General features: G+C 39.5%; 1 protein-coding gene across 2 annotated transcripts in view; it reads right to left on the bottom strand.

Annotated features, from left to right (window-relative positions):
• The window catches only part of SEMA3A (semaphorin 3A), a 191,895-nt gene that overhangs the window by 37,556 nt on the left and 127,653 nt on the right, over positions 1 to 26,686 (bottom strand). For both annotated transcript variants that reach the window (XM_088134821.1, XM_088134822.1), the window contains exon 6: positions 22,290 to 22,409. In XM_088134821.1, coding sequence (XP_087990947.1) covers positions 22,290 to 22,409 — 120 coding nt within the window. The remainder of the gene's footprint in view (positions 1 to 22,289; positions 22,410 to 26,686) is intronic.

Raw genomic sequence — 26,686 nt, forward strand, 5'->3', positions numbered from 1 at the left:
CCCCGAGCTTCTTCCTGGTTCTTTGGGCCCCAGCTGCCTGGCCGGCAATCAAGCCAGTCTAAATTGCCCATATATGGTTAACCTGCTTCCCAACTCCCCTTACAACCATTAACCCCCCCTCCTTATTTACAAGTGGCAGAAGCAAATCAATCCAACTCCCAACGAATGCAATACAATGGAAAACTACAACAGTTGGGTGAGGCAGGTTCTGACATACTGCCTCCCCAAAAACCCCTCTTCACCACGCTGGCCAGGAGCCCTAGAAATAAGAAAAGAGGAACTGGAATTATGAAAACATACATCCTATAGAGTTCAACATGTTCACCTGGGTTTGTTAGGATACTTCTTATAAAAGCCCAAAATTAAATCAGGAGCTCTAACATGTCTTTTGGAGACCCATTCAGCCAGAGATTTAGGGAAATGTTTCCAATGTACCAAATACTGAATGTCTCCTTTGAAGTTTCTAGAGTCCAATATTTCCCTGATCTCAAAGTGTTGTTCCCCCTCAATCATAATAGGTTCAGGAGGGGGCACTACTGGCCTCCATTTATCAGATTCCTTGTAGGGTTTCAATAGTTCACTGTGGAAGACAGGATTAATCTTCCTGAGGGTTTTGGGGAGTTTCAAGCGTACAGACACGGGATTAATTACTCTATCCACTGTGAAAGGTCCTATGTATTTATTATCAAGCTTTCTACATGTCCTGGAAGATTTCAGATTCTTGGTAGATAACCACACTTTGTCCCCCACTTTCCACGGTTCATGTGGTGCTCTCTTCTTATCTGCTTGTGCTTTATAACTTTCTCTAGCTTTTGCAATCGCTTTTTCTGCGATAGGCCACAATCCCCTTATCCTGTCCCCCCATTCATCTACTGTTTTAACCCCTGTTTGAGCATGGGGGAGTTCAGGTATAGGTACAAATTCTTGCCCTGATACAATCTGGAAAGGTGACAGCCCAGTACTATCGTGTACAGCATTATTGTAAGCCACTTCAGCATAAGGTAATAAGTCCACCCAATTGTCCTGTTGATGGTTTATGAAGCATCGCAAATACTGTTCCAACCCCGCATGCCTCCTCTCTGTCGCTCCGTCCGTTTGAGGATGAAAGGAAGAGCTCATTGCTTGCTTAGACCCCAAAAGGGTTAAAAATGGCTTCCAGAATTTAGAGGAGAACTGGACCCCCCGGTCGCTGATCACTCTTTCAGGACAACCGTGTAATCTGTATATGTGTTGTATAAACAAGGCAGCCAGTTCAGGCGCTGAAGGAATGGCTTTGCACGGGATGAAGTGAGTTTGTTTAGAGAAGAGATCAATAACAGTCCAAATCACAGTCATTTTCCTACTCTCTGGCAGGCCTACAATAAAATCCATGCTTATTTCTTTCCATGGTTTTTCAGGGCAGGCCACAGTTTGTAATAACCCAGGGGGTTTCCCCCCTTGCCTTTTGGCCATAGCGCATACAGGACAGGTAGTTACATATTCTGCCACATCTCTCCTGAGCGAAGGCCACCAAAATTGCCTGCGGAGTAGATGTAAAGTTTTGACAAAGCCAAAGTGTCCTGCTGTTTTATCATCATGGCACCTTTGTAGTACCATTTTGCGAGCCTCCTGGGGCACATACAGTCTATCTGCATTCCACCATGCCCCCTCCCTCTGGGTTAGTTCCTCTTTATTCTCCTGGAACCACTCGTCCTGTTCCAGGAATCGATTTAAGTCCATTAAGAACTCTGATTTGAGGAGGGTTTTGGTGGCAGTACTTTGTGATCTAGTGACTGCAGCTGCCAGTTCTGGCCCCTGCCGGTTTGGGATTACAGCTGACACCACCTTCTCCCTTTGGCTATTGTGCTGGGGCAGCCTGGAGAGAGCATCTGCCAAGAAATTCCTCCCTCCTGGGAAGTATTTTAAAGTGAAATTAAATCTGCTGAAGAACTGTGCCCATCTTATCTGTTTAGGAGACAACTTTCTGGGTGCTGTCAAAGCCTCCAAATTTTTATGATCCGTCCAAACCTCAAAAGTTTCTTCTGCTCCCTCCAGCAAATGCTGCCAATTTGTTAAAGCCCATTTCACTGCGAAAGCCTCCTTTTCCCACACTAGCCACCTCCGCTCAGGTTCAGTGAACTTGCGAGATAAGTAAGCACATGGTTTTAACACACCTTCCTCATCCCTTTGTAAGAGGACTGCTCCAATGGCTACGTCTGAGGCATCTGCCTGGATAACAAAAGGCTTTGCTGGGTCTGGGTGTTTTAGGATGGGTTCAACAGTGAATACTTTCTTGAGGGTTTCAAAAGCCTCCTGACATTCTGCTGTCCATTTTAAAGGGGCGCTGGGGGCTTTTGCAGCTGCCAAGGGTTTGTCCTTCATTTTTAAAAGATCAGTCAGAGGGAGGGCTACTTGTGCAAAATTAGGAATAAACTGTCTGTAAAAGTTGGCAAAGCCAAGGAAACTTTGCAGTTGTCTCCTGGTTCTTGGGGCCTCCCAAGCTAAGACATCCCGCACCTTATTGGGATCCATTTCCACTCCTTTATTAGATATTCTGTAGCCCAGATAGTCAATGCAATCCTTATGGAACTCACACTTGGATAATTTTGCATACAACTGCGCATTTAGCAGTTTCTCCAGCACTTTCCTGACCAATTTCACGTGTTCCTCCATTGTTTCGGTGTAGATTAAAATGTCGTCCAAGTATACCTACACTCCACGATAGAGGAACTTGTGCAAGACCTCGTTAATCAGCTGCATGAATACCCCGGGTGCGCCTTTTAATCCGAATGGGAGGACTCGATACATGTAGTGTCCCAGGGTGCAGCAGAATGCAGTCCTCCATTCGTGCCCAGCTTTTATACGCACCCTGAAATATGCCTCTCTCAAATCTAGTTTGGTAAAAAATTTTCCTTTTGCCAAATGGCCTAACAAATCTTTTATTAATGGGAGAGGGTATTTGTTCTCTGTGCATATTGCATTTAACCCCCTATAGTCCGTGCATAAGCGTAAAGTCCCATCTTTCTTTTCTCTGAAAAGTACTGGCGCTGCCAGGGGGGATTTGGCAGGCACTATGAAGCCTCTGCTCAAACTTTTGTCAATGAATTCCCTCAATGCCCCCATTTCCTTTTGGGTCATTGAGTACATCTTTGGGGTTGGGTACTTTGCTCCTGGTACCATCTCAATTTCGCAGTCTGTGGCGAATACAATGGAAAACAACAACAGTTGGGTGATGCAGGTTCTGACAATGACCAAGACGAAAGGCATACCTTGATGGTGAGGACTCTTAGGATTCCTTGTTCTCCTAATAGCACAGCTTTTGGTACTCTCAGCATTTGAAATTCACATTAAAACCACACAGACTTACACAGTTCTAATAACTCTAAAGCAGGGGTAGGCAATATGTCCACCACATACTGTTGAACTCCAACTCCCATTATCCCTTATAACTATAGCCAATGAAAGAAAAATTGAGAGTTGTGTTTCAGCAATTTCTTGTCCAACATCAATATATTGTTGAACTCTTTTTATGCCCTAAAGCATTTCATTTCTGTTGTAGTGATTAAAGAAAAAGAAAACTAGTAAAAGAAAATAAAATTCTCTTCTCAAAACTCCTACAGTGAGATATCCACATACATACTCACATACAGCATGATAATCTCCCAAAAATGTTTAATGAGGGAAAACTCTTTTATGGAAATCATACGCTAGAAGGTGGAACTAAAACTTTTAGGTTACTACTGTAATAATTCAGATAATTCATTTTAGAATTATTAGCTTATATGTTTTATATTATTTTATTCTGTTGTTGTGTACAGTGTTGAATGTTTAAGTGCTATAAACCATGATGAGGTAATAAGCCCAAAGATCTATCAATCTAAAAAACACATTTACAAGAAGAGTATAAAATAGCTTGTGTCTATCATGAACTAGTGCAACATGAAATATCCAACTGAAATCAAAGACCGTCTCCAGGAAATATGAAGTGAAAAATTCACTGCAAACCATGCAAGGAATAGGTGTGTGTGTCTATCCATTCAATCCATGTGAATGGATTGAATGGTTCCATTCATATATCCATTCAATTGTGTCCGATTCTTGGAGGCTACCTGGACAAGTCCCTGAAGTTTTCTCGGCAATGTTTTTCAGAAGTGGTTTGCCCTTGCCTCCTTCCTAGGGCTGGGAGAAGGTGACTGACCAAGGTCACCCAGCTGGCTTTGTGCCTAGGCAGGACTAGAACTCACAGTCTCCCGATTTCTAGCCTGATGCCTTAACCACTACAACTAAACTCTGTCTCTCTCTCCACATATACATATACATATACATATACATATACATATACATATACATATACGAAAAGTGGCAAATAATGAGTGACCCAAAACAAACTGAAAAACAGAAAAGCCATCCAATAATTGCTCAACCCTGACCCTGACACTATGCCTACGTATATATGATAAGATCAAGTACCAGATCTTATTAGTCACTGTAGGAGTAAAGCCAGGCTAGTCTATGGTAACCAAAATCAGGAGTCTGGTAGAAAAGGTGCAATTAGACTCCTGATTTCTGATCCTATTGTAACACAGATTCCTGCAGGTAACATTTATCCCCTGCCACACGTTCTCCTTAACTGGTTGCAGTAACACTGGATCTTCTGTTAAAGCTTTTTCTCCATTTCTGTTCAGAGTAACACAGTATTACTGTTGATGGAAATATTGGCTCAAAATATTCCACTTATACAGGAGCTATTTTCAGATTTATTCTTGAGAAAAGTCCTACTGAATTAGAAATTGTGAAACACCAAAAATAGAATTAATGAGACCATATTTGTTTGCTTGGAATTTCTATTTTAATGCAGCTGGAGTGTAGGTTATGATGGAGAGTGCTTAATGTACAATTAGCTAAAACTCCTTGCTAAATTTATAGGGAAGGGAGAGATTATCTTTTTTTCTTAAAGACTGTTAAGTAAGGTAAGCATCTTTTCTTTTGTTCTATGCGTCTTATGAGAAGGAAAAATACTTCTTTCTCTGGAAAACTGTCAAATGCAAAGCTTCATATTCAGAAAAGCCTATTAAGAAGAAAGAAAGGGGAAAATGTTGAGCTGTGGTATAATTAGCAGTTCCCAAGGCCTTTGTTCTTAAGGAGAAAACAATAGTTTTGATTCTCTGTAATGACTAATTATGCGATGAAGTGAAAAAAATGAAGTGCGAAATTATATGTAATTCTGCAAGTAAATTAGATTCCTCACAAAACAATCCCTATCAGCTGCTCAGTAATTTTAAGGAGGTAATTTTCTTTGCTAGCCACATCGAGATTAGATAATCTGAACAAGAAATCCAAAGAAGAAATCTGAATTTATACACTGAATCAGGAATCTGACCAGTGCAAAATTGATCCTCAGGAGTGAGTGATTTTCCATGTGATTTGTCTAATTCAGTTATCATAGGAAACTTCCATAACTTCCACAACATCCACTGGGGGTTCAAGTAATGTTTCTCAGTGGGGACCACTAGATATTCCATTTGTCATCTAGGAGTGAGGATGCATACAGTGTATTGGACAGATGCTATATATTGGAGTGGAGAGCCTTGGGTATGATGCACACAGTGGGCTTCCTTCCCTGCACGTATCAACAAATTATCCTCAGCACGGCCCATCTCTTTTTCCTTCACCTCTGGGTGCAGTTAGTATCACAAGACAAGAATAGGCCAAAAGAGACCAATAAAACACAAATACAGAATTTAAAAGACCAATAAAATACAGCTATGAAATTTAAAATATAGAATAAAAACAGAACAAAATGTTATGAAACAATGAATAACAAGACAAGGATATCACCTGGCTTCTGCAAGCCCTAGCTATTGCAAGAAACTCGGCAACCTTTGTAGTGGTTTGTCCAAGTTAAGTCTTACAGAAGAAAGATTGTAATTTCTTGATCAGAAAGAAAACTAGGGTTTCTGATAATTGGGTTTATGAGTGCCAGACGTCATGGGTGGTTCAATGGGCAGTGTAGCAATACATGGGTTATTGACTTTACCTCTATATCTGAGCAGAAGCACATACGACTGTTGTGTGGGAGACTAGTATATTCAACTGTAGTCTCCATAATAACTAGTGCGCCAGTTCAAGCCAAGTGAAAAAGTCCCTTGAGATATTCGGGATGTTACAGAAGTAGGTAGGAACTGTCCATGGAGAAGCTGCAATTGCACCATAATAGGGATGGATGATTTTGGCCCTATAATTCTGTAGGTCTAAATCCCAGATCCTCTGAGTTCCCTTAAGGCTTTGTCTGGGCCAAGAGACAATACTGCCTGGAGTGAGATGCCACAATATGCTAGATTGGAATCAAGAGGCTGGTAATACTTAGAGAGCCAGTTTGGTGTAGTTGATAAGGCACCAGGCTAGAAACCAGGAGACCATGAGTTCTAGTCCTGCCTTGGGTACAAAGGCAGCTGGGTGACTTTCTCTCAGCCCTAGAGGCAATGGTAAATTCTGAAATCTTGCCAAGAAAACTTTAGGGACTTGTCCAGACAGTTGCCAGGAGTCAACACTGACTTGAAGGTGCGTGTGCGCGCACACCCCCCCCCATACAATACTGCTCCCAAACAGACTGAAAGCTGGGGGAAAGTGCATTAAATTCTCCTTCAACTTGAACAGGAATACAAGTGCAAAATCCTGAACTGGATTTGTGACAATATCTGATGTCATAAAGGATAAAGGATTTTCATGCAATATGGAATGTGGAACTGATGCTCTCTTCACAGTTCATCTTTCCCTACAAACATGAAGTATTTCTACACCTGCTCAAGCCCTGATTCTTTATTTCTTGATGTTTCATTTTCACTCACTTCTCAAATATACTGTATTTCTTTCTTGTTCTGCTGTATTTTAAACATTCGATACTTTGTAGACACAAAGACAGCTACAAATCTGGGATCACATTGAATATATTTTTGTGGGGCTTATAATTAATTTTCACAGCTAATGTAGACAAATTTGACACATAATCTATTAAAGGAAGATTAAACCCATGGTGCAGTAAAGTTTGAAATAAGCACTGGTTGAATGATCTTGGTTTTTTTTTTTTTTAACACTAATTTGTCATGTTACTGAAATTCATCACAGCATAGAAACAACAGTTGGCAGAACTGAGCACAAAAAATAATCTTCATTACTCCTTTTGGTATTCAGTGTTTTCTCATCAGTTATGACAGCCCTGTTTGGTATTCATGTGGACAGAATGTGTAATTTCCAATTTAATTTAGCAGTAAAAATGAGAGGAATAAACCCCAGTATTTAGCTCACAGTTTCATTATTTACGAATTGATCTCTGATTGATATTGTTGATTTTTTTCCCTGCTTAATAAATAAATGGGGGTGGTGGATATGGTTGGAATTATACGGAAGAGAATGGAAAGAGAGCTGGTTGCCTGACCACACCATTCATCTTCCTGTCACTCTATGTGTGCTCTCCTTTGTAGTTTAAAGGTCAACTTCAGTTCACTAAAGTTTGTCATGTGTTTACCCTAATGCATACTCTGAAACATTAACACTCATACACATTTGCAGAAACTTTAATAATACAGTGAATTTGCAGTTTTCCCAATTGGAAGATGTTAGCCTTCTATTTCCATAGGGGATATCTGTAAGAAGCCACGTGGCCATCTTGTTATTAATGGAAGGCTAGCCCTTGTACACTTGTAAATCAAATGTGAATGACTGAAAAGGGCAAATGATTTCAACAGATTGCATTTGAAACAACAAATTTCTCTATAAACAAGGAACAGGGTGGTTCCCACAGAAGTGCTGACCTGCCACTGAGATTGGAGATCTTTTATAACCTCCCTTCCAACCTTAGCAACAAGTCTGTGTTTAGTGACTTTACTATAGTCACTGACCAGCTTCACTACAGTCACTGACCAGCATTGGCTACCTACCCTAGGTACATTTTGATATCATGAGGCTATGCATTTCACTGCCTTATCAGAGGCAAGGAAAACATTTCAACTACAAAACATGCAGCATTACAATACATATATTTTAACAAGTATACCCACTGTAGATTAATTTCTTCTTTTTAAAGCTGAGGTAGGGTGATTTGAAAATAAAAGAAGGTAAAGAATGGGAGGGCAAAAGAGAAATGGAAATAAGTATTAATCCCATGTCCCAGATAAGGCAATAGATGGGCAAGACTTCTGCAAAAAACCTCCATTGCAGCACAATTCTGTGGGTGTGTGGAAAAGATAGCAATGTTACAGGCTAGAAATGAAGGGGTTATTTTGCTAAAGTACAAATATTCCTCTAGATAGGTAATCACACTGTACTCTTCCACTTCATTTATCTTGCTGTTAAAGTAATTGAAAATACATTTTCTTTACAAAATTGAGACAAGCTGTGCAAGGAAGGAAATAAATCATCATGTGCCTAATTCTGACAGCACTATTATTGGTTAACTTACTGGGCTCTGATGCAGATACAAAACTTCCAACCATCTTCAAATCATAACGCAAAATTCTAGGGATGCAGGCCTCCCTCCCATCTTTCTTTTAGACTGTATTTTAACTTTTTTCAACTCACTTTAAGATCCCTTTATTTGCCTGCTTTGCAGGGCACTGTATCTGTCCACTCCCACATCCTATTTCTATTATTTCTTGTGATGTTTTCTGTCAGATCCCTACCTCTCATCTTTTTTATTTCCTGTCCTCTGATTTTCTGTATGGAAACTTCATGGCAAGTGTTTGATCTTTTTGTCAATCAAGATAATATTCTTTGTGTATTTATACATAGGAGGGCTGGTTGAGCACATGTACTGCCTGCAAAATATTCCTGGGTTTTCCCAGAACAAACAACAAATTGGGATAGGAAATCTGTTACCTGAATCCATAGATTTGGCTAAGGGAAGAAATAGTTTTGTCTGATCAAAAGCAATTGCTGATGTTCCTGCTCAGTATCATCTAGAGTTAATGTCAGAAAGACTCCTGAGTCTTTACAAATGTATAGATGAGATCTCCATTTTCAAAGAGATGTGAAACATTCTTCCCTCCCACGCAGCTAAAACTCCTATCCATACAGAACACTTTTCTAAGCAGAAATGTACTGCTTAGAAATTAGCCCTGGACGACTTTCACAAATGTCTTCTCCCAGAATTCAAAGTGTAAAATGGTATAATGCACAAGGTATAGTACTGTTTTTCATTTGGGGGGAATTTAAAAAAAAAAGGCTCAATAAATAACCCATTACATACTTATCTTCTGGGAATCTGCAACAATATATGCACACATGTGTGTGCGCACCTACACACACACACACACATCTATGTACTACTAAAACTCTTGTGTCTGTAACCTTCAACTGGGAGAAAAAGTGTGTCATAGGGCAACAATTTTTGAACCAAGGTACCTCAACTGGGCTAACTTACAGAATGCATCCAAAATCTGGGACCCATTATTCCTGTGGGATTGAAATTTGGGAAATTTGTGGCTGCTTCAGCACTGCTGTACTGCTGCACTGCTGTGGTCAGCCCAGGTCACATGATTGTCATGGGCGTATCCCTGACTTCTTTCCTACCTCCCTCTGTCCCCTGTGGCCAATTGGCTGATGGCAAGGCCCAATAGGAGAGCAGTGATTGGCTGCTTTGGAAATGAAATTTGAAATCTCTTAAAGTGTGTGGGCACTGAGGGAAGGATGAGGGAGTGATTTGGATGCCTGCTGGTGAAGTAGGGCTGGCTGGGGGACACCAGTAGTTGACGGGTGAGCCCTCTTCCTCCTTTGAGGGAGGGGGCCCCTGGGGACATATCAGAATGGGGAGTGGGGGTGCAGTTTTTTCAGTCTATGTCTCCCTTTGTTCCACCTCCCTCCAGCAAAGTGGCAGGCAGTTCCATGGGTGAGGTGAGGAAGAGGAGGAGGCTTCACTGGGATTCTCCTGAGAGTTGTGAGTCGAGAGCAAATGGCACAAACCTAGATTATATGTGGAGAGGGAGGGAGGGAGGGAGGGAGGAAGGAAGGAAGGAAGGAAGGAAGGAAGGAAGGAAGATTTCTGACACTCCCTGCCAGCTTTCCACAAGCAAAGTCAATGGAGAAGCTGGCAGCAAGTTGTGTCACTCACACTCCCCCTCCTTTTTTGCCCTTGGTCATTCTGTTTCTCTGTTTAGGTAAGGAGATATCTCTGAAATGATGACCCAGTGGGTCATGGGTTGTCTAGTGTATATATATTTGTTCTTTCAAGTCAGACTTGACTCAACAAGTCTGTGCCGTTTTTAAGCAGTAGTTTCAAAAGTGGTTTCCCATTGCCTTCTTGCCAGAGCTGAGAGAAAACATCTAAGGTCACCCAGAGTTTTGCATGCCTAAGGCAGCTCTAGAAGTCAGATTTTCCCCGCTCCTAGAACAAAACCTTAACCACTAGACTGATGACTCTTACAATGCTATTTAGCAAAATTATACCATTCTCTTAGCACATTCAAGGTACTTTAGCGATTCTGCAGTTTTTTAAAAATGCTGTAAAATTCATAAACCAATGATCATAGATTGTAAAGCATTGTTTATAAACCTAGATTAGTTTTTTCAAATGTAGCTGAAAGTTACCAGGTATAATTCTCCTAGCATTTTGTTTAGTTTTTGTGGGGGGAGGAACTGCCAGTCTAGCCCTGGGATTTCTTCCTGGTTTCCTATCTGAGCACTGAGACTGCTTACCTTTACATAATGGTCAATGGATGGCCTTAATAGATGGTCAACAAATGAGCCCAAAATGATGGAGTATCTCAACTTTCCCATAACATAATTGTATCCTGTTGTTTTAATTTTTAACACAAAATGATTCCATTTTCCACCATGTACATATAAAGAACAAGTGAAAAGAAAGGTCAAGGGTGCAATTTCTGAATTCTATTACCTGAATGCCTCCCTTTTAAAAATCTACTTCACCCAAGCCTAGCCATATAGTACATATGCAAAAGAATCAAACATTATTTAAAAGCTATAAAATAATCATAACTATTTTAAAGTGCAGGCAGGATATCATGTATGTATATTCTAAAGCTTCCCAGCTTTAAAATCCCCATGGATATAGTCAGATAGCACATCAAAGAGAATGTTTGTACATCCTGTCCATAATATCCACCAGTCTTTGCTTGACTGTCTTCTCATCTGCCCTCCTGCCCCATCTCTGAATTGCCAAGGAGCTTGAGCTGTGGGACTTCTGCATACATAAACAGAGACGGGGAAAGCATGTGGACCTCAAGAAATTCCATAAATGATTTCGAAAAGGGAGTCCCAGGCTTTCTGTTTATATGCAACAGACTTCCTTAAAATAAGCAGAGGACATGCAACAATATGCAAGTTGGAGCATTTAATACATAACAAAAGCCAATATGACATGAATAAATCAAACTCAAAGTTGTAATGAGTGGCATGTACATATTTAATATGTCATATTAGCAGCAGGGCTGTAACTATGCATATTTTGAAGGCAAGATACCTAGGAGAGCAGCTCTGGGTAAAGTTTGGCAGATGATCTTCCAACAATGTAGAAGTCCTCAATCTGAGTGGTTCTACGAGGAGTTGTTTTATGTACAGTTTCTACTTATAAGCTGTGGAACTATATGCACTAGACTTAGACTTTGCCGAAGAGACAATAATCAATCATTATTAATGGAAGTAGTCCCAAGGGCAAGAACTGGACCTTCAGCCAGTAGTTTAACATCACCTTCCATGCACTAATCTCAGTTTTAGGCATTCCTGCTTCTAGGTGGGCATCAGTAACCTCTTTGGGTGCTGAAGTATAGATCTTAGAAATTTTGTTTGGAGTTACTTAGAGGCATTATTGTTAGCATGAAGTCATACCTGGACTCCATACAGTACCTGGCCTAAGGCTGAGACATTTTCAAAGCAGCCAGTATTAATTTGCCTCCTCTAGTGAAAGAGAATTATTTGATGGCAGTTGCAGAACTTAATGCTGTCTGGGAGACGTAATCATGATGGGCCTTCCATGTTCTCTTGGTGTGGAAAGCCACTCTCAGGTGTTCGAAAATGTGGACCTGTTCAAGTTGGGTTCCCCTCTATGTTCTAACTTTGAATTTTGACTCTTTTGAAGAAGAGCATAATGTTAGATTTTTGGAAATTTACTACCAACCAATTTTCCTTACAGTATTAGACTGCAGTATTCATTGCCTTTTTGACTCCAGTTGGAGAATGAGAGATAAGGATTGTATCATCTACATACAGTAATACTGAAATTTTGTGGTCTGCTAATTTGTGGTATGACTGTCAGAGTTCTTCACTGATTCAATCATGGAATTAATGAATAGATTAAACAGGGGAAGGGCCAGAATGCATCTGTCACACACCTTGCTGTATATTTATCACTCTAGATAGTTGTTATACCTTACACTCAGAGAGGAATTAGTGTATAGTTTTGGTACCAAATAAAGTAGCTGTCTGTTTGTAGCAGTGTGTTCTTGAGCTTATCCACAGAATATTCCTAGCTATAGAACCGAAGGCATATTTGAAGTGCAGAAATGTCACATATATAGATGATTTTAAATTGTGCACTTATTTGTGAATAAGTTGGTATAATACTAATACTATTTTGGTCTGTAGTTGGCAGGCCTTCTCTAAACCCATCCCCTATAATCCCTTCCTTCCACCCATGTCTAGTTTGCTTTGCATATACTTTACTTACAATACTTAATAGACTGATAGGTCTATAATTTACAGGATCTTCCTTATTATCTTTCTTATAAATAGGGACAATTGTTGCAATCCCCCAATCCTTGGGAATGTGGCCTGTCTCATGGATAACTGTAAATACATTGCCAAAGATAGCTTGGAAGGTCTAGCTTCAATAAAATGTTTGAAGAATTTTAAAGCAAATCACCCCAGTTTTCATACTACTTGCAAAGTATCATGGAAATAGAAAGGGATTTAACCATTTGTGACTTTTTAAGTAGAAACTTTACTGAACTACAGAAATACTGAATTACTGAAATAATGTGTGGGCATTAAGTAACATGAACAATTAAAGATAAAATTCCAAAAAGATTTTATTGATTAAAAATACTTTATTTGCATTGTTAGAAATTCCTTTGTTTTTCAGGTGGTGACCTCTTTTTTGCTGCATGAATCAACCTAGCATTATTTTAGTAATTAAATTTATGGACAAATGACCTTGTCAGTTTATTTATTTATTAATTAAATTTATACGTTGCTATTGGACTCTTAAAAACACCAGAAAAATAAACAGAAGTAATTAAAGCACATTGCACTGGAGGAAACTCATTCAAAACATTCAAGCTGCATTAGAATGTGAGCCAAAATGAACAGGAGTTATTAAAAATAGTCTTCAAGCAGAATAATAATGCCAGGCTTGGTAACAGTATCAGTGCATAGGAGATTGGAATTTGCAAACCCCCCTCTCCCGTTCACTGATGATGTTACCTAGCCCGATCATGAAATGTCTGCAGGAAAACAACCAAGCTCAAAAAACACCAAGAACCCATAAGATCAACCCTATATATATTCTCTACTCTAAGAGGATAATTCATGCTTCAAAGAAGAAGTTATCTAAAAATCTTTCCATAATAATCTTTCCATAAAAGCATGCCATCTTCAATAAATTCAATGCCTGTTGTTTGATTAAATTATGCAATAACAAAAAGAACCCCTTAAAAATAAAATAAATGAATGGTAGGTATACTTTTGGCTATAACTGCATAAAGAATGATCTGTGGAATTATTTTCATAATTAATTTAATGTAACATGTAGCTATTTGAGCAGCTGGAGAATACAGTATCTTCTTTTTGTTAAACCTTGTAACAGTACCCAAAGGCTTAAGACACATGGGGATTGCAATTTTATGCCTATTTATTTGGCATAAAATGCCATGGAGTCCTCAGAACCATTTATTTCAGAGTTGAAAATTGGGCTGCTCTTTGAACAACAATGACAGATTAATAGGATTGCATTTGTGCTCTATAATGGAGCTTTCTTGGTTAAGTATTTTCATATCTGTACAACACTTTAGGAGTCAACTGGCCATGGCTTAATGCACATGGCATTGCTAATCCATCCCCTTCCCACCCCACTTTGTGGTCCATGTGCTGCAGTCTCATCACACTTAACCTTTGCCATGGTGTCTCCAAAGAAGAATTTGTTTCACTCCATTCATGCCCCGATTTCTGTTTGGCAAACTATGTTCCAGTGTCTCACTAGGCCTTTGTACTGCACACACTAATCCAATTGTTCCCATTCTATACACTCTGGGTCAACAATCAGGCTGTTGCCAGAAACTAATTAATTTGCAAACAGTCCCAATTTTCACAGAGGGAGAGCTATTGAGAGTGATGTCATCAGAAGTGATCAGGCTGTGACAGCTGGCATTATTGTGGCTCCCACTTTTCTGTGCAATTCTCCTCACTCATTTTACCACACACAGATCCTCAGCTGAGGCTGTCAACTGTTAATTTCCTATTGCCCACCAGGCTTTGAATAGGGTGGCCCCAAAGAAGAAATTTGTATCGACAGGGTCAGTGTTAACTAAATGAATTGTTTTAAAAAAAAAGGAGGAGGAGGAGGAAGAGGAGAATAGAGCTACAGAGATTGAAGATAAAATTATGTATATTGAGTTCTGTGACAAAAATTCTCCTGTTGAGACTGATATGTCGTGCATGTCTTATGTCTTTCCTACATAAGAAATCTGTAAGGCGGATTTGGTGGCAGAACATCAAATACTACTCAAGTGGATAATAAATTACTACTTAACCTTTGCTCAGTATGAAGGCTGACATTTGGGATTAGGAGAGGAGCTTCTTGCTGTCTGTGTGCTCCCAACTTCTCCTCCAAGGAAGACATGCGCCATCACTTCTCTATTAATTTCCTGGAAGCTGATTAAGACCTTCCTATTTAGGAAGGAACTTGGTGAGTAATTATTCTCTCCAGTTTAATTAGTTCTTTTTTTCAAAGTTTAAGTATTTCTGATAGCTACAAGTTGTGTTTTTCCACCACTATGTTATTTTATAGAACAGTGAAACACAGCAGCTTTTTTTCTTTAATCTCTGAGGTGGCCAAAGGACATCATGAAGGGGAACAAAAATTCAAGAGGAGGTTGTAATGAAAATAGGTGATTAAGTGCACACATTTTTGTACCATTTGGGGCCAAAAAGATGAAGAATTTTACCAACTATATGGCTGTTTCAATTACTATAGTTCTTGGACCACATCTATATTCAAATAAGGGGTGTGCATGATTCGTAAATAACTTGGAGAAACTTTTTTGGACTTCTGCTATTCATTAAAGCATCTTATCATTTTTCAGGCTTTAGCCTGAAAACAAAATGTTGCAGTTATTTTAAAGTTACATTTCTTATTACTTGAACATAAATATACAGTACTCTTGCAACAATACTTTTCAGGCTCATGCAGAAGTGTGAAAAATGACAGGAAGTTCCATTATTAAACAGCAGAGATGTATTGGACCTATGCTCAATGAGGTTCAAAGCCCCTTTTCTGAATTATTTTTTAAGTGTGCACAACCTAAAATTCTTCCAACAGTTCCAACAATCATTCGTTTCTTCTTCCCAGCAAGGTATGGAGCAGGTCCCATGCAAGCCAAATTACCTCTATGCCAAATTTTAAAACTATTTGAAAACTACTATTCTATATTTTAAAAAATATTCCTCATGGTAGTCAGCCATGTATATTATATTAGCACTATCACCACATGCATTTCTCTCTCTCTCTCTCTCTCTCTCTCTCTCTCTGTGTATGTGTGTGTGTTTAAAGAATGTAGATGATTGGGGCTATATAGAAATGAGCAGGGGACTTTATACCTAGAGGAACAGACCTACAATGTACATAGAAGTTGCATCTAAAGCTAGCATTCTGATTGAGTATCAGGTACAAACTTGAAACCTAAGTACTACCTTTCTTTCTGTAGGTCAGTTCCTGGACTTTGGGGGATTTGATATATGGTGTATGAGGTTGCAAACAGAGGAGGAATTTGAAAAAAACCCTTATTTCTCCCTTGTGTGAATGGAATAATACAGGAAATAATAATCTTACTGCAGAAACTAGGTATAAATTGCTTTTAAGACTAGCCAAACCACCAGGAACATACAGATGCGATCCAGATTTAGATGTATGTATCTGGGAAAAAAAAACAAAAAAACATTGTCTTCCTGGATAATATTACTGAGCTGCTAGGCACATGTGTCTGCAGATGGCTTCTCTGGGAAACAAGCCCTTGTAGAATAAGGATCATTGGGGAGAATAAATTCCAAATGTGGTAAAGGAAATTTTCCCACTGTGCCTTTGGCTCTATTCTGCAACAAGGGATAGGCTACAAAGTAGCTTATTTAGCTAACTCAAGCTGTGATCAATCTGGGGCATGGGGTCTACTTGCCGACTGTTAGAAGTTACGTGGCCTTTTATATCCACCCATATTCTGTAGTATATTGCTGCTGCTTCTAATCCTGCTTCATCGTGCATGAAATGAAATTAATGAAAAGCTGTAATACTCATATTTAGTTAATTTAATTAGTGTTTACCCCTAGCTACTATTAAAAATTAATTAATTAATTAAAAGTTATTTTCCGTGCCCTGCACCCTTATAGTCTGGTGTGGTCTTTGGGTCTCCAAAAGTTGCATACTCTGAACCCAACATGTAAGCGGACAATGCATAACCTCAGATTGTTTAGACATTGCAGAAGAAAAGTAGTGTTAGTTTGTGGTGCTCTCAGATAGTTTAGTTAAGACAACAGAGTGCCCCTGAAAGTATTGCCTTCTAAGATGACCAATACATTGATATTATACAATTACATTATTAACAAATGTTTTATGGAACAAATACAAAAAATTCCCTTAAAAAAACAAGAATTCCAGTGGGAACTGAAAGCTGCCAAGAGGTAAAAGGAAGATTATCCAAAACACAAGGAGGAAAAGGTAACTGTCAAGTAAAATCCTTCCAGAAGATTAAAAGAAAAGTTTTTTTCTTGGATGTGCTGGGCAGAATCCAACAGATGTACAAAAAGGAGGGACTCAAAACAGGGAGCCCTGCTGTATCAGACACCTTTAATCTAGTTGATTAACAGATGCAGGCATTCATTCCCCCATTTGCTTAGATCAAGGTGTGTGGAGGGGAAGGATGTTAGCAGGTATCTCTTTCTTTTGGAAGTGATGACTTGTGGAGCCTCAGCAAGGGGTAGCACCTAGTCCACCATGACTAGTCTAAAGAAAGCTAAGCGGGATTGGGGATGATTCATATTTGGATGGGAGAAGTCCAGGGAATTCCAGGGCTGTGGTCTCCTGGGAAGTAAACAAGCAAACCAACAAATGTCCCTAATGCAGATGGGGGAAGCCCATATTCTTACCAAGAAAACTGTAAGGATGGGTCATGGACTCCAAGCTGAGTTTGACAGGAATGTAGAGAGTAAGGAAGATGAACTTGATGGAAATATGCAGGAACCATTACCTAGGCAAAAGTGGCTGAAACAAGTTTTAAGTTCAGAACCACGAGATAATGTTTAGAAGCAGCTCAGGCAGGCCCCTCCCTGATTTCTGGAGTATGAGAAAGGGGAGGAGGTCCAGCACAATCAGACTTGCGGTTCTGTCATTATAGCCCATCTCAATGAAAAAAGTTTTAGCCTTCCCATGGGGTTGATAAAAACTTTTATATACTGTTTATTACTTGATGCATATGTGTTATGCTCTGCCAAAATGTGTGTGTGGGTATGTGTATGTGTGTGTGTGTATGTATGTATGTGCATATATATATATATATATATATATATATATATATATATTTGTTTCTTTCCTTTCGTTAAGTTTATTACTATTTATTGTTTGGGGGGGGTTGCATTTAAAATTAAAAAGCTAAAGCAGAATGATGTCCCATATATTCCAGGTCACAATGAAAGGAGGAGCAGTCAGATGCTGGCTGAAGTATTCTCTTATGAGGAGGACTGCTATCCCAGGAAAGGAAATTTAAGAAGCTTGTTCCTGCTGCCTATGGCTTTTAAAGGGCTTGTGCCTTATTCTGTATTTTCTTCCTTCTTCAGGACTGAAGAATAGGAGCTGTGGGTTTGTAAGCCAAGATTCAGAGGGTTCAGTGGGAAGATTCAGAAGGGAATATTGGCTGTATCTACAGTGGGTCAAACTGTAGCTTTGATTCTAAGCCTTCCTTTCATGTCTGAGCCAGGATACAGGAAGGAGACGGGCAAAATGGAAGCACGGTACCTTCCAGCAATGTAGACTTTGACAGGACTGCTCAATACAGAGGACCATCACTGGAGCCTGCTATAATTTTTATCCTTAGTCTGTGGTGAGTCATTTATTTATGCAAACCACAGTAACAACCACAAATCTTTATTACAGTCATAGGCCAGCAACAAACCGCAGTAAATTGCAGTAACTCATGATTAAATGAATTGTGCAAACTTCATCAGACCCATGGCAAATTATCCTTCTGTGGTGATTTGCAGGTTTTTGACAAAATTCCTGCAAATAATTTACTCTATGATAACAATTCCTGTATGGGGCAGTTTGAAGCGGCTTCAGAGTGGCAGATGGAGATAGATATAGATATAAATATAAACCTTTAGTGCAGGTGGTTGGTAAAAGAACAAATAACTATGCAGTGCTGCTGGTAGAAGCTGAAGGCAATGGCACTAGCTATAGGCAGGCAGGGTGAAAAAAGGCAAGATGGTAGTCAAGGGAGGGTGATCAAATCCCTGTTGTGTCAACACACGTGCAAAAGGGTGATGCTTTGATTATGTTCCTGTAACCACCATCTTGCCTTATTTGAATCTCCTCCTCCACTGGGCACTGCTGAAGGGTAGAATTACTGATTTATAATGGTTAGAATATTGTAAAGGTAAAATCTTGTTGGGGTCAAGCAGATTATTGTTTTTAATGTTGGAAGATACTTATTTTTAGACTACCCACTGCAGCCTACATTGGATTCCCTGGTGGTTTCCCAGGTGTTGCTGTTTGCAGAGTTTGGAAGGTTATTTGATTGTTATAAGAGAATCAAGGCCATAATTCCTGCTCAACTACACTGACGTTGTACAAAGGTTCACCCTTCCTCCCTTCCTCCCTCCCTTCCTCCCTCCCTTCCTTCCTTCCTTCCATTAGACACACACACACACACACACACACACACAAAACAGGTGAAGTTTCACCAACACTGTCTTGGCCACCATATTCACTCTTTTGATTATACTCTGCAAACACCCCTGGCTACTTAGGGAACCATAAAGATTACTGGATGATCTCTTTGGAGAACTTGGCATCGTTGCTCTCCCACTTTAAACCATAGAAAGGTTGCTAATGCTTTATTAGATCTAGAAGCAAGAAAATCCCAACATTAGGCAAAAAATAGACAATGCCCATCCTCATTTCAAATCCCATATTTTATTTTTTTACCCACTCTCAGAATAAAATAGAGGGGGCAAAATTTCCTCTCTTGCTCAATTTCTGCATTTTTATATAAACATTTGATTTAAAAAAAGGGGGGGGGAAGGGAAAGATTATACAAACTCTGCATGCAGAAAACAGAGGGGACCTTCCCAAACTTTGGGGGGAAAATCTTGCTGGGGTGAAAAAAAAACCCAGATCAGATAATATAGTATAATAGGCATACTATATTTGTGCTGGAAAAATGACAATGACCACTAGATGGAACAAAAAAATGACAATGACCACTAGATGGAACAAAAACGTGCATTGTATATATCTCTTTGCTCCCATCTAGTGGTCAACTGGATTTCTCCAGCCCAGATATGATGTGATATGCCTCTAGCACAGCAGTGCATAGACCCTGGTTCTCCAGCACGGATCTGATAGACAACAATGTGACCAATAGCCATTCCTGACATCCACCAGCCTCCTAGGTTCACCTAATTTAATTTTGTAAAGAAAATGAATAGGAAGCTAATAAAACAAAGCACCAACCTCAAGCATCACCCGTATTCCTATAATGTGTGCCCTGAATGTCTCTGGTGCCTTCTTGGAAAATCAAATGGCGGGTGCTCCATTTTGGTTTGCTGGCTGATAAACAGATGTTTTGTGATTGGCCAAACCAGCATGGCAATCAGGAGGGTTCTCATAATATGCTCTCAAATTTCGAATATGTCCATTGGCAGAAAAAATGTGGGTGCCCCTCAAAAGATTGGGAGCTCTGGCAGTTCATAAAATCTCCTGCCTTTTAATAAAATTTGTTAGTCCAAAAAGGGTACTACTAAACTCCTTCTGCTTTTTGCCACCATAGAAGGTTCTCCTCCCATAACAGCAAAGATCAGTGAAACAGCTGTTGCTGGGCATGATTTGAGTCTGCACCCTTATAGGTACATGTCAATAGAACATGGCCTACTTCCATGGCAGACAAACTGGTATGACAAAGTTACACTGAGATTTGAAAACCACTGTTTTATGCAGGCTATAATTTACAGGTCACATCTTTTAAACAGTTGTATAAATACACTGGTTTTTGCTGAAATATTGGAAGCCCATAGCAGATAACCATGTCCTTCTCCATCTTTGGTCTGTTTCAACTTCCTTAAATTCTGAGATGTACTAAGTTGGGAAAACAGTTTCTCACATTCAGTGCTAAGAATCTGCCAAATGTATGTGAAAAAGGAGACAGGAATGGCCCTATTTTGGCTATAAGGTGTGGGGTCATTGGATAAATTGTTTCGGACTGCATAAATCCTTCCAATTTGGTTCTCCGCAAGTGAATCTACTGCACAAAAGCAGATTTTGCCACATGCCTGAGCCTCATATTGGCTAGTGTCGTTTAACCTCAGGACTGGAAAGTAAGGTATTACATATTACAGTAGATTCTGTAGCTCTAGAGCAGTGTTTCTTGACCTTGGCAACTTTAAGGTGCATGGACTTCAACACCCAGAATTCCCACTGGGGAATTCTGGGTGTTGAAGTCCATGCATCTTAAAGTTGCCAAGGTCAAGAAACACTGCTCTAGACTCACAGAACATGGTGGTGGTGGGAGATACAATGGCTTCCCTTCATCCTTGCCTGAGAATTCCAGCTATCTTGATGATAATTAAAATTAAAATATAGACAAAAAGAATGGTTTACTGATGTGTCTTTCACAAATAACATACACACACAAACCTGTCCAGCAGACATCTTAGGCAGACAACAAGCAGAACCATATGTTTGGCAGAGGTTCACAGTTGTTATTTATATTACATTAGCGCCTACAGGACTCCTAATCAGTGAGTCATGTTGTCTGGCACAGGGTGCTGATTTAATTAAAAGGCATCCCAGCTTCTTTGGCTTTGTAAAAAAGTTTACAGTACAAGTCCACAGCTATTGCAGAATTTCTTTGTAACAACACTACAGTGATTGGTTTTCAAAGACGTAGCTTTTATACTTTATAGACTGTCAGCTGGAACTTTTGAGAAACCAAAAGGTGCCCAGATGAACCCGCACATAAAGATGTGGCTTAAAGCAAATAAAATTCACATGTTTGGAAGGACAAGTATCATTTGCAAAATGTAATGAAAATGTCAGAACAGGGATGGCAGATTCCAAACATCCCACAACACATAAAGACTCTCATGTAGTTGCAACCTTCATTTATTTTACTTATGCTTAAAATTTGGGTGTGTGTCAGAACGATCAAGATGGTGGCTACGATTGTATGGTCATGATTGCCATCTGGACTTTTTTAAACCTCCTGTGGATACTCTGGATGCCAAACTTCAAAACCAGGTTTTCTGAGGGTGGCTGAAAGTGCACTCCCTTCCATCTGAAACAGGGAATCTGAGAGGATTTGGCTCTGGAAGCATCTCTGTGAGAACATTAAACTGTGCTCCTCCATCCATACTCAACCTTGCATGCAAATATTATAAGATGCTTCACCAATAACCTCATTTTCAATTTAGAAACTGACTCCAGGTAAGTGAAAATTCTGTCTGGCTGAAGAAGAAATGTGACGTATTTAAACAAGCAAATATTTGCATGTCCATGAGATTATGTGTTAAATGTATTACAACTTTTGGTTTCACGATGAAAGGCAAGGGAATCACTCGTATAAAATGTGTTTCCAGTTATTGGTCCATTTTCTAAGAGTAAAGCAGAGGTCAACAACTATGCAGTTTATGCTGTCTTTGGGCACCAGAAATAGCCATGTAATTAATAGTAAGGCATTATCTCCATCTATGTGAAGTAACTCCTATTAATTTCATTGATTGCTTTAATATTGTACAGCAAGTTGGTGCTGAGTGGTCAGAAAGGAAGTAAATAGTGCTAGAATTTGGTGAACATGAAGAAAACATAAAAGAAAAGTCAGACTTACCATTAAGCCATCGGGAATCATGCTGCTCAGTCCGGATTGGGTGGTGGTGCCCCAGAGTGCGGAAAATGGCAAAATCTCTCCCCATAAAGTCTGCTGCTGTTCCTGAATAAAGTTCACCATCTGTAATATGGAATTGCACTAGGTCAGAATTAGTGAAGGAACAAACCTACCATGATGATTTCTTAAGATACAGCAATGAAGCTTCTAATGCTCAGACGTGTACTTTCCCCTGAAAACGTGAGCCAGGGATAAAATCCGTGCTACAGTGGTATGTCACTTTAGGAATGGAGGAAAAGGACTCTGTCATGTGTTTACTTACAAATACACAAATTTGTATAGCAAAGTAGACACATTCATATTAGTATAGCAGAGTAAATGCATGGTCACTGTTAGTTTCCTCCTGCAAAGCAAACAGAACTGTGGAGATGCCGCAAAGAATGACCAGTTACAAAAGAAGGCTGGGCCTCTAGACCTGGAATAACTTTCAGGGGGAAAGTTGTCATCCTTACACAATAATTTTTCCACATTAAAATCCCCCTTCTTCTATTACTTTGACCTCCGCTGGAAATGTAATCCAGGAAACCCACTTGAAATTAAGTGTCCTGTCTTCCTGTTACGGATAAAAAGTCTTATTTCTAATATATCCACTCTCATATTTTTACAAAAGATCATTTAAGCCATTTTTGAGAGAGTTATTAGCTTAACACATTAAGGACATAAGATACTTGGCATTCACAACATCTCTTGCTATATCCCCAATAATGAAATGGACTGGATAATAAATATAGACTGGATGAGGCAACTCTTAGAGGTGAATAATGGCTTGAATGACTGCAGTCAGAGAATACTTATAAATGGCTCCATATCAGCAAGAAGAGTAGCATGGAGTGGAGTGCTGTTTTGTTTGTTTGCTTGTTTGCTTGAACCTTGTTATTTGTACTGATAGGTTAAAGAAAAGGTTTTTTTAAAAAAAAATTCAGTCCAAACACCACTGACAACTTTGCTTTCAAAAGCTGTGTCCTCTTTCTCCCCCAACACCCATCCAAGAGCTGTTATATTCATGGTTCTCCCTCCCCTCACGTAAAGTAGGTGACTGTCATAAGTCCTTAAGGGCTTCCTAGGTTTCAGCTGATCCCAGATATCTTGCTCTGTACAGAACTCCCTGATTTCTAGAGGGGTGCACTAGTGTCAGTAGGGGTGAAAAACTTGAAAGTTATGGTTCTGCCTATGGCCAAAACCACTGCACCTGCAGGAGGCCCACTTGAGGGTGGTACTGAAAGGCTGGGGTCAGCAAAACCTTGTCCAAAGCCACTCAAGTCTTGTCTATATCTATATTGACTCTAGAGGAAATCTGGGTGGGCAGCTGAAGGCTTACTCATGTCCCAAGTTGGCTGAGATGGTGAAAGTGAGTGGTGTTGCCCCAGGGGTGGCAAGTGGTGGAGGAACACCGGGGGAAGCAAACTGGTCAGGTGGAGGGAAGAGTCAAGGAGATCTAGGAAAGCTTAAACAGGAGGCCAAAATTAACAGGATCAGACTTAATAGGGAGAAATGAAAAGTCTTGCATCTGTGGAGAAAAAAAATGAAAGTATATGGGAGACCTGGTTTGGAAGTAGGACATGTGAAAAAGGTCTGGGTGTTATAGTAGACTGCAAGTTGAACATGAGCTAGCAGTGTAATGCAACCATTCAAAAGGCAAATGCTATTTTGGAAAGTGTTAACCAAAGTCCAGATCAGCCAAAGTCCCAGGCTGTTCTGTCTTGGTCAGGCCCCACTCAGAATAGTGTGCCCAGTTATGGGCATCATCACTGCAGCTTAAAACAAGACAGTTAAAAAAAAAACTGGAACAGGTTCAGAGGATCAAGATGGTGATGGGGCTTGAAACTAAGCTCTATAAAATATGGAATAAGAACTGAGTACTTTCAGCCTGCAGAAGAGAAGAGAAATGGCTGTTTTCCCCCTCTTCACCCACAAGGAGACAACTGGTCTGCAGGTAGAGTCTTGTCTAAAGAAAAAGACATTTGTGTTTCACAGTGGAGAAATGAGCACTAGAAAGGTGGTTTATATGGACAAATAGGATGGTTTAAATAAATAGAAAATAAACTGGAATGGAAGTAAATGTGCTTCCCACCAGCCTTGTTTTGACACTGGAGACTTCATGGAGCATTAAAGAGCTTTGAGAAGTAGGTAGGGTATATAAGTACTGACACACACATACACATCCTACTTCTCAAAGTTCTTTAATGCTCCATTAAGTCTCTCTCTCTCTCTCTCTCTCTCTCTCTCTCTCTCTCTCTCTCTCTCTATATATATATATATATATATATATATATATATATATATATATATATGTTTTCAAAACATAAATTGTGGAAGAAGTTGACTGCATATTGAAGTTCAGGTATTCCATTTTTCATGGTCATAGTGAATGGCCTGGATAAAATTTTATATGACTTGGTTGAACTAACAAGCTTATTAGTTCCAAGACATGCCTGTGTTTTCCATGCCAATTTTACAAGACTGCTGAGTGGCGTGGCAACCATGTCTGATCAAGCTACCTTCCCTTGAGAGGTTCAAAACATGATTTTCAGATAGTCTGCAAAGGTCTTTGTATCCTGAAGTCAGGAAAGGAGAAATCATGATAATGGAATATGAATAAGAAGATTAAAAGCAACTAGAGGACTTATGCCCAGCAGAAGGGATAATCAAAACTGAGTGAAAGAGAACAGCACATTAATTACCTATTTATCATTTTTCTGTCTCATCTGCCACTTTATATTTTGAAAAGGAGAGACAATCACTTAATTGTAGCCCTTATTATGTACTGTGCTCCAGAAAATGCCTTTGATGCCTCTGTTAGCCTTTATTTAACTTTACCTCCATTTGTTTGTCAGTCTCTCTCAAGAGATTTGGGATAGATCAGTATAAATCAAGGGAAAGTCAAGAAGCCTGCTTTTATTTCATAGTTGTCAAAAGTGGGGAAAAGGTCACAGGGGGGTGGGGGAGAACAATATTGTTAAATCCTAGGCTATTTTATTTGCTCTACCTGTATCTGCCTATTGATGTTTAGCAGCATCTTAGCGGGATAATCAAGTACTGTTCTAGCAAGGGTTGGGGGTGGGGAGTTTGAAGAAGTTGGCCCTGTCACTTGTGAACAGAGATATATTGTTTTCAACTCATTCCATAGGATTCAGCACATGAACATGGCTTCACTGCAGTCTCCCAATTGTTCATTTGCTTCATTTTTCTCAGAATAATTGCCATCCATTCAGTTAGATGGGAGAAAGGAAAAGAGGGTGATCTTGGCAGCCTTCCCCATTGTGGATGTCAGCTTCTTGATGTGTGGATTTCATCTTCCAGAATTCTTAACAATGGTCATGCAGGCTGGGGAATTCTTGGGAATCCACCTGATTGGAGGACACCCAGATTAGGAAAGTCTTCTTAGTATTCAACTTCTTCCACTTTTTTTGGTATTATAGGACTCAAAAGTGCAAAATAGTGCATGAATCAGCCAAGATCCAAACTGAATCTTTAATTTGATGAATTGAATTAATATGGAACTTTGTTTCAAATAATCAGAATAAATGGTTGGAAACAAATAAAAAACACTCCACATTGTGCCCTAAAGCTCTTATAGCATAGCTTCAGCTACATTAATGAGCAAAGAGTTTCAATGTTACATAGTCTTTATGAATTCTGGCTGGTATTTCATATAGATCTTATCCCTGTGTCTGGATCAAAGAATTTTTAAGGTTTTATTGAAAAATGCAAACATAGACACTGGCATGCACACAGTAGCTGTGCCTTCAACAGTCCATTAATAATGAATGACAGCTAAACAATGCCTCAGAGCTATTTATTTCTCATCCAGAACTGGCATTTTTATAGCACAGTTGAAATAGCTCTTAAAATAATGAAAATCAGTTGCAAGCGCACTGAGTAACAGATACTTTGAATTAAAAAAAAAAGGATTAGAACTGCACTAATTACATGAATATGTTTAAATAATTCTGCTCATTACATATTTTAAAAGACTACAGAGAACAAATCAAATCAAGTAATTGCTTTCTCATGATTTAAAAAACAAATAAACCAGGGCTCCTTTGCTGAAGCATGTCCATCTGTTGTTTGAGACTGGTCATGCAAGAAACACACACTTGTCAAATGGAGAGGTTGATAATTCAAACTATGATTCTAAATAACCTCAACACGCATCCCAAAGCTTCCTTATCTAGGGTGGCTAACAACTTTATAGCTAACAGCATGATTTAGCAACATCCATTGATCCTGAGAGCATGACCAAATCAAGGGTTAAAACTACAAGAAAGGGAGTATAAGAAGGAATGTTTAGCCAGCCAATGGAAGAAGCTGCTTCATGAAGTGTGAGCTGTTCTTTGCTG

This window comes from Python bivittatus, unplaced genomic scaffold (assembly GCF_059951505.1).
Source record: "Python bivittatus isolate LINGU-HERP-01145 unplaced genomic scaffold, Pbiv_v1 ctg000120_np1212, whole genome shotgun sequence".
Lineage (NCBI taxonomy): Eukaryota > Metazoa > Chordata > Lepidosauria > Squamata > Pythonidae > Python > Python bivittatus.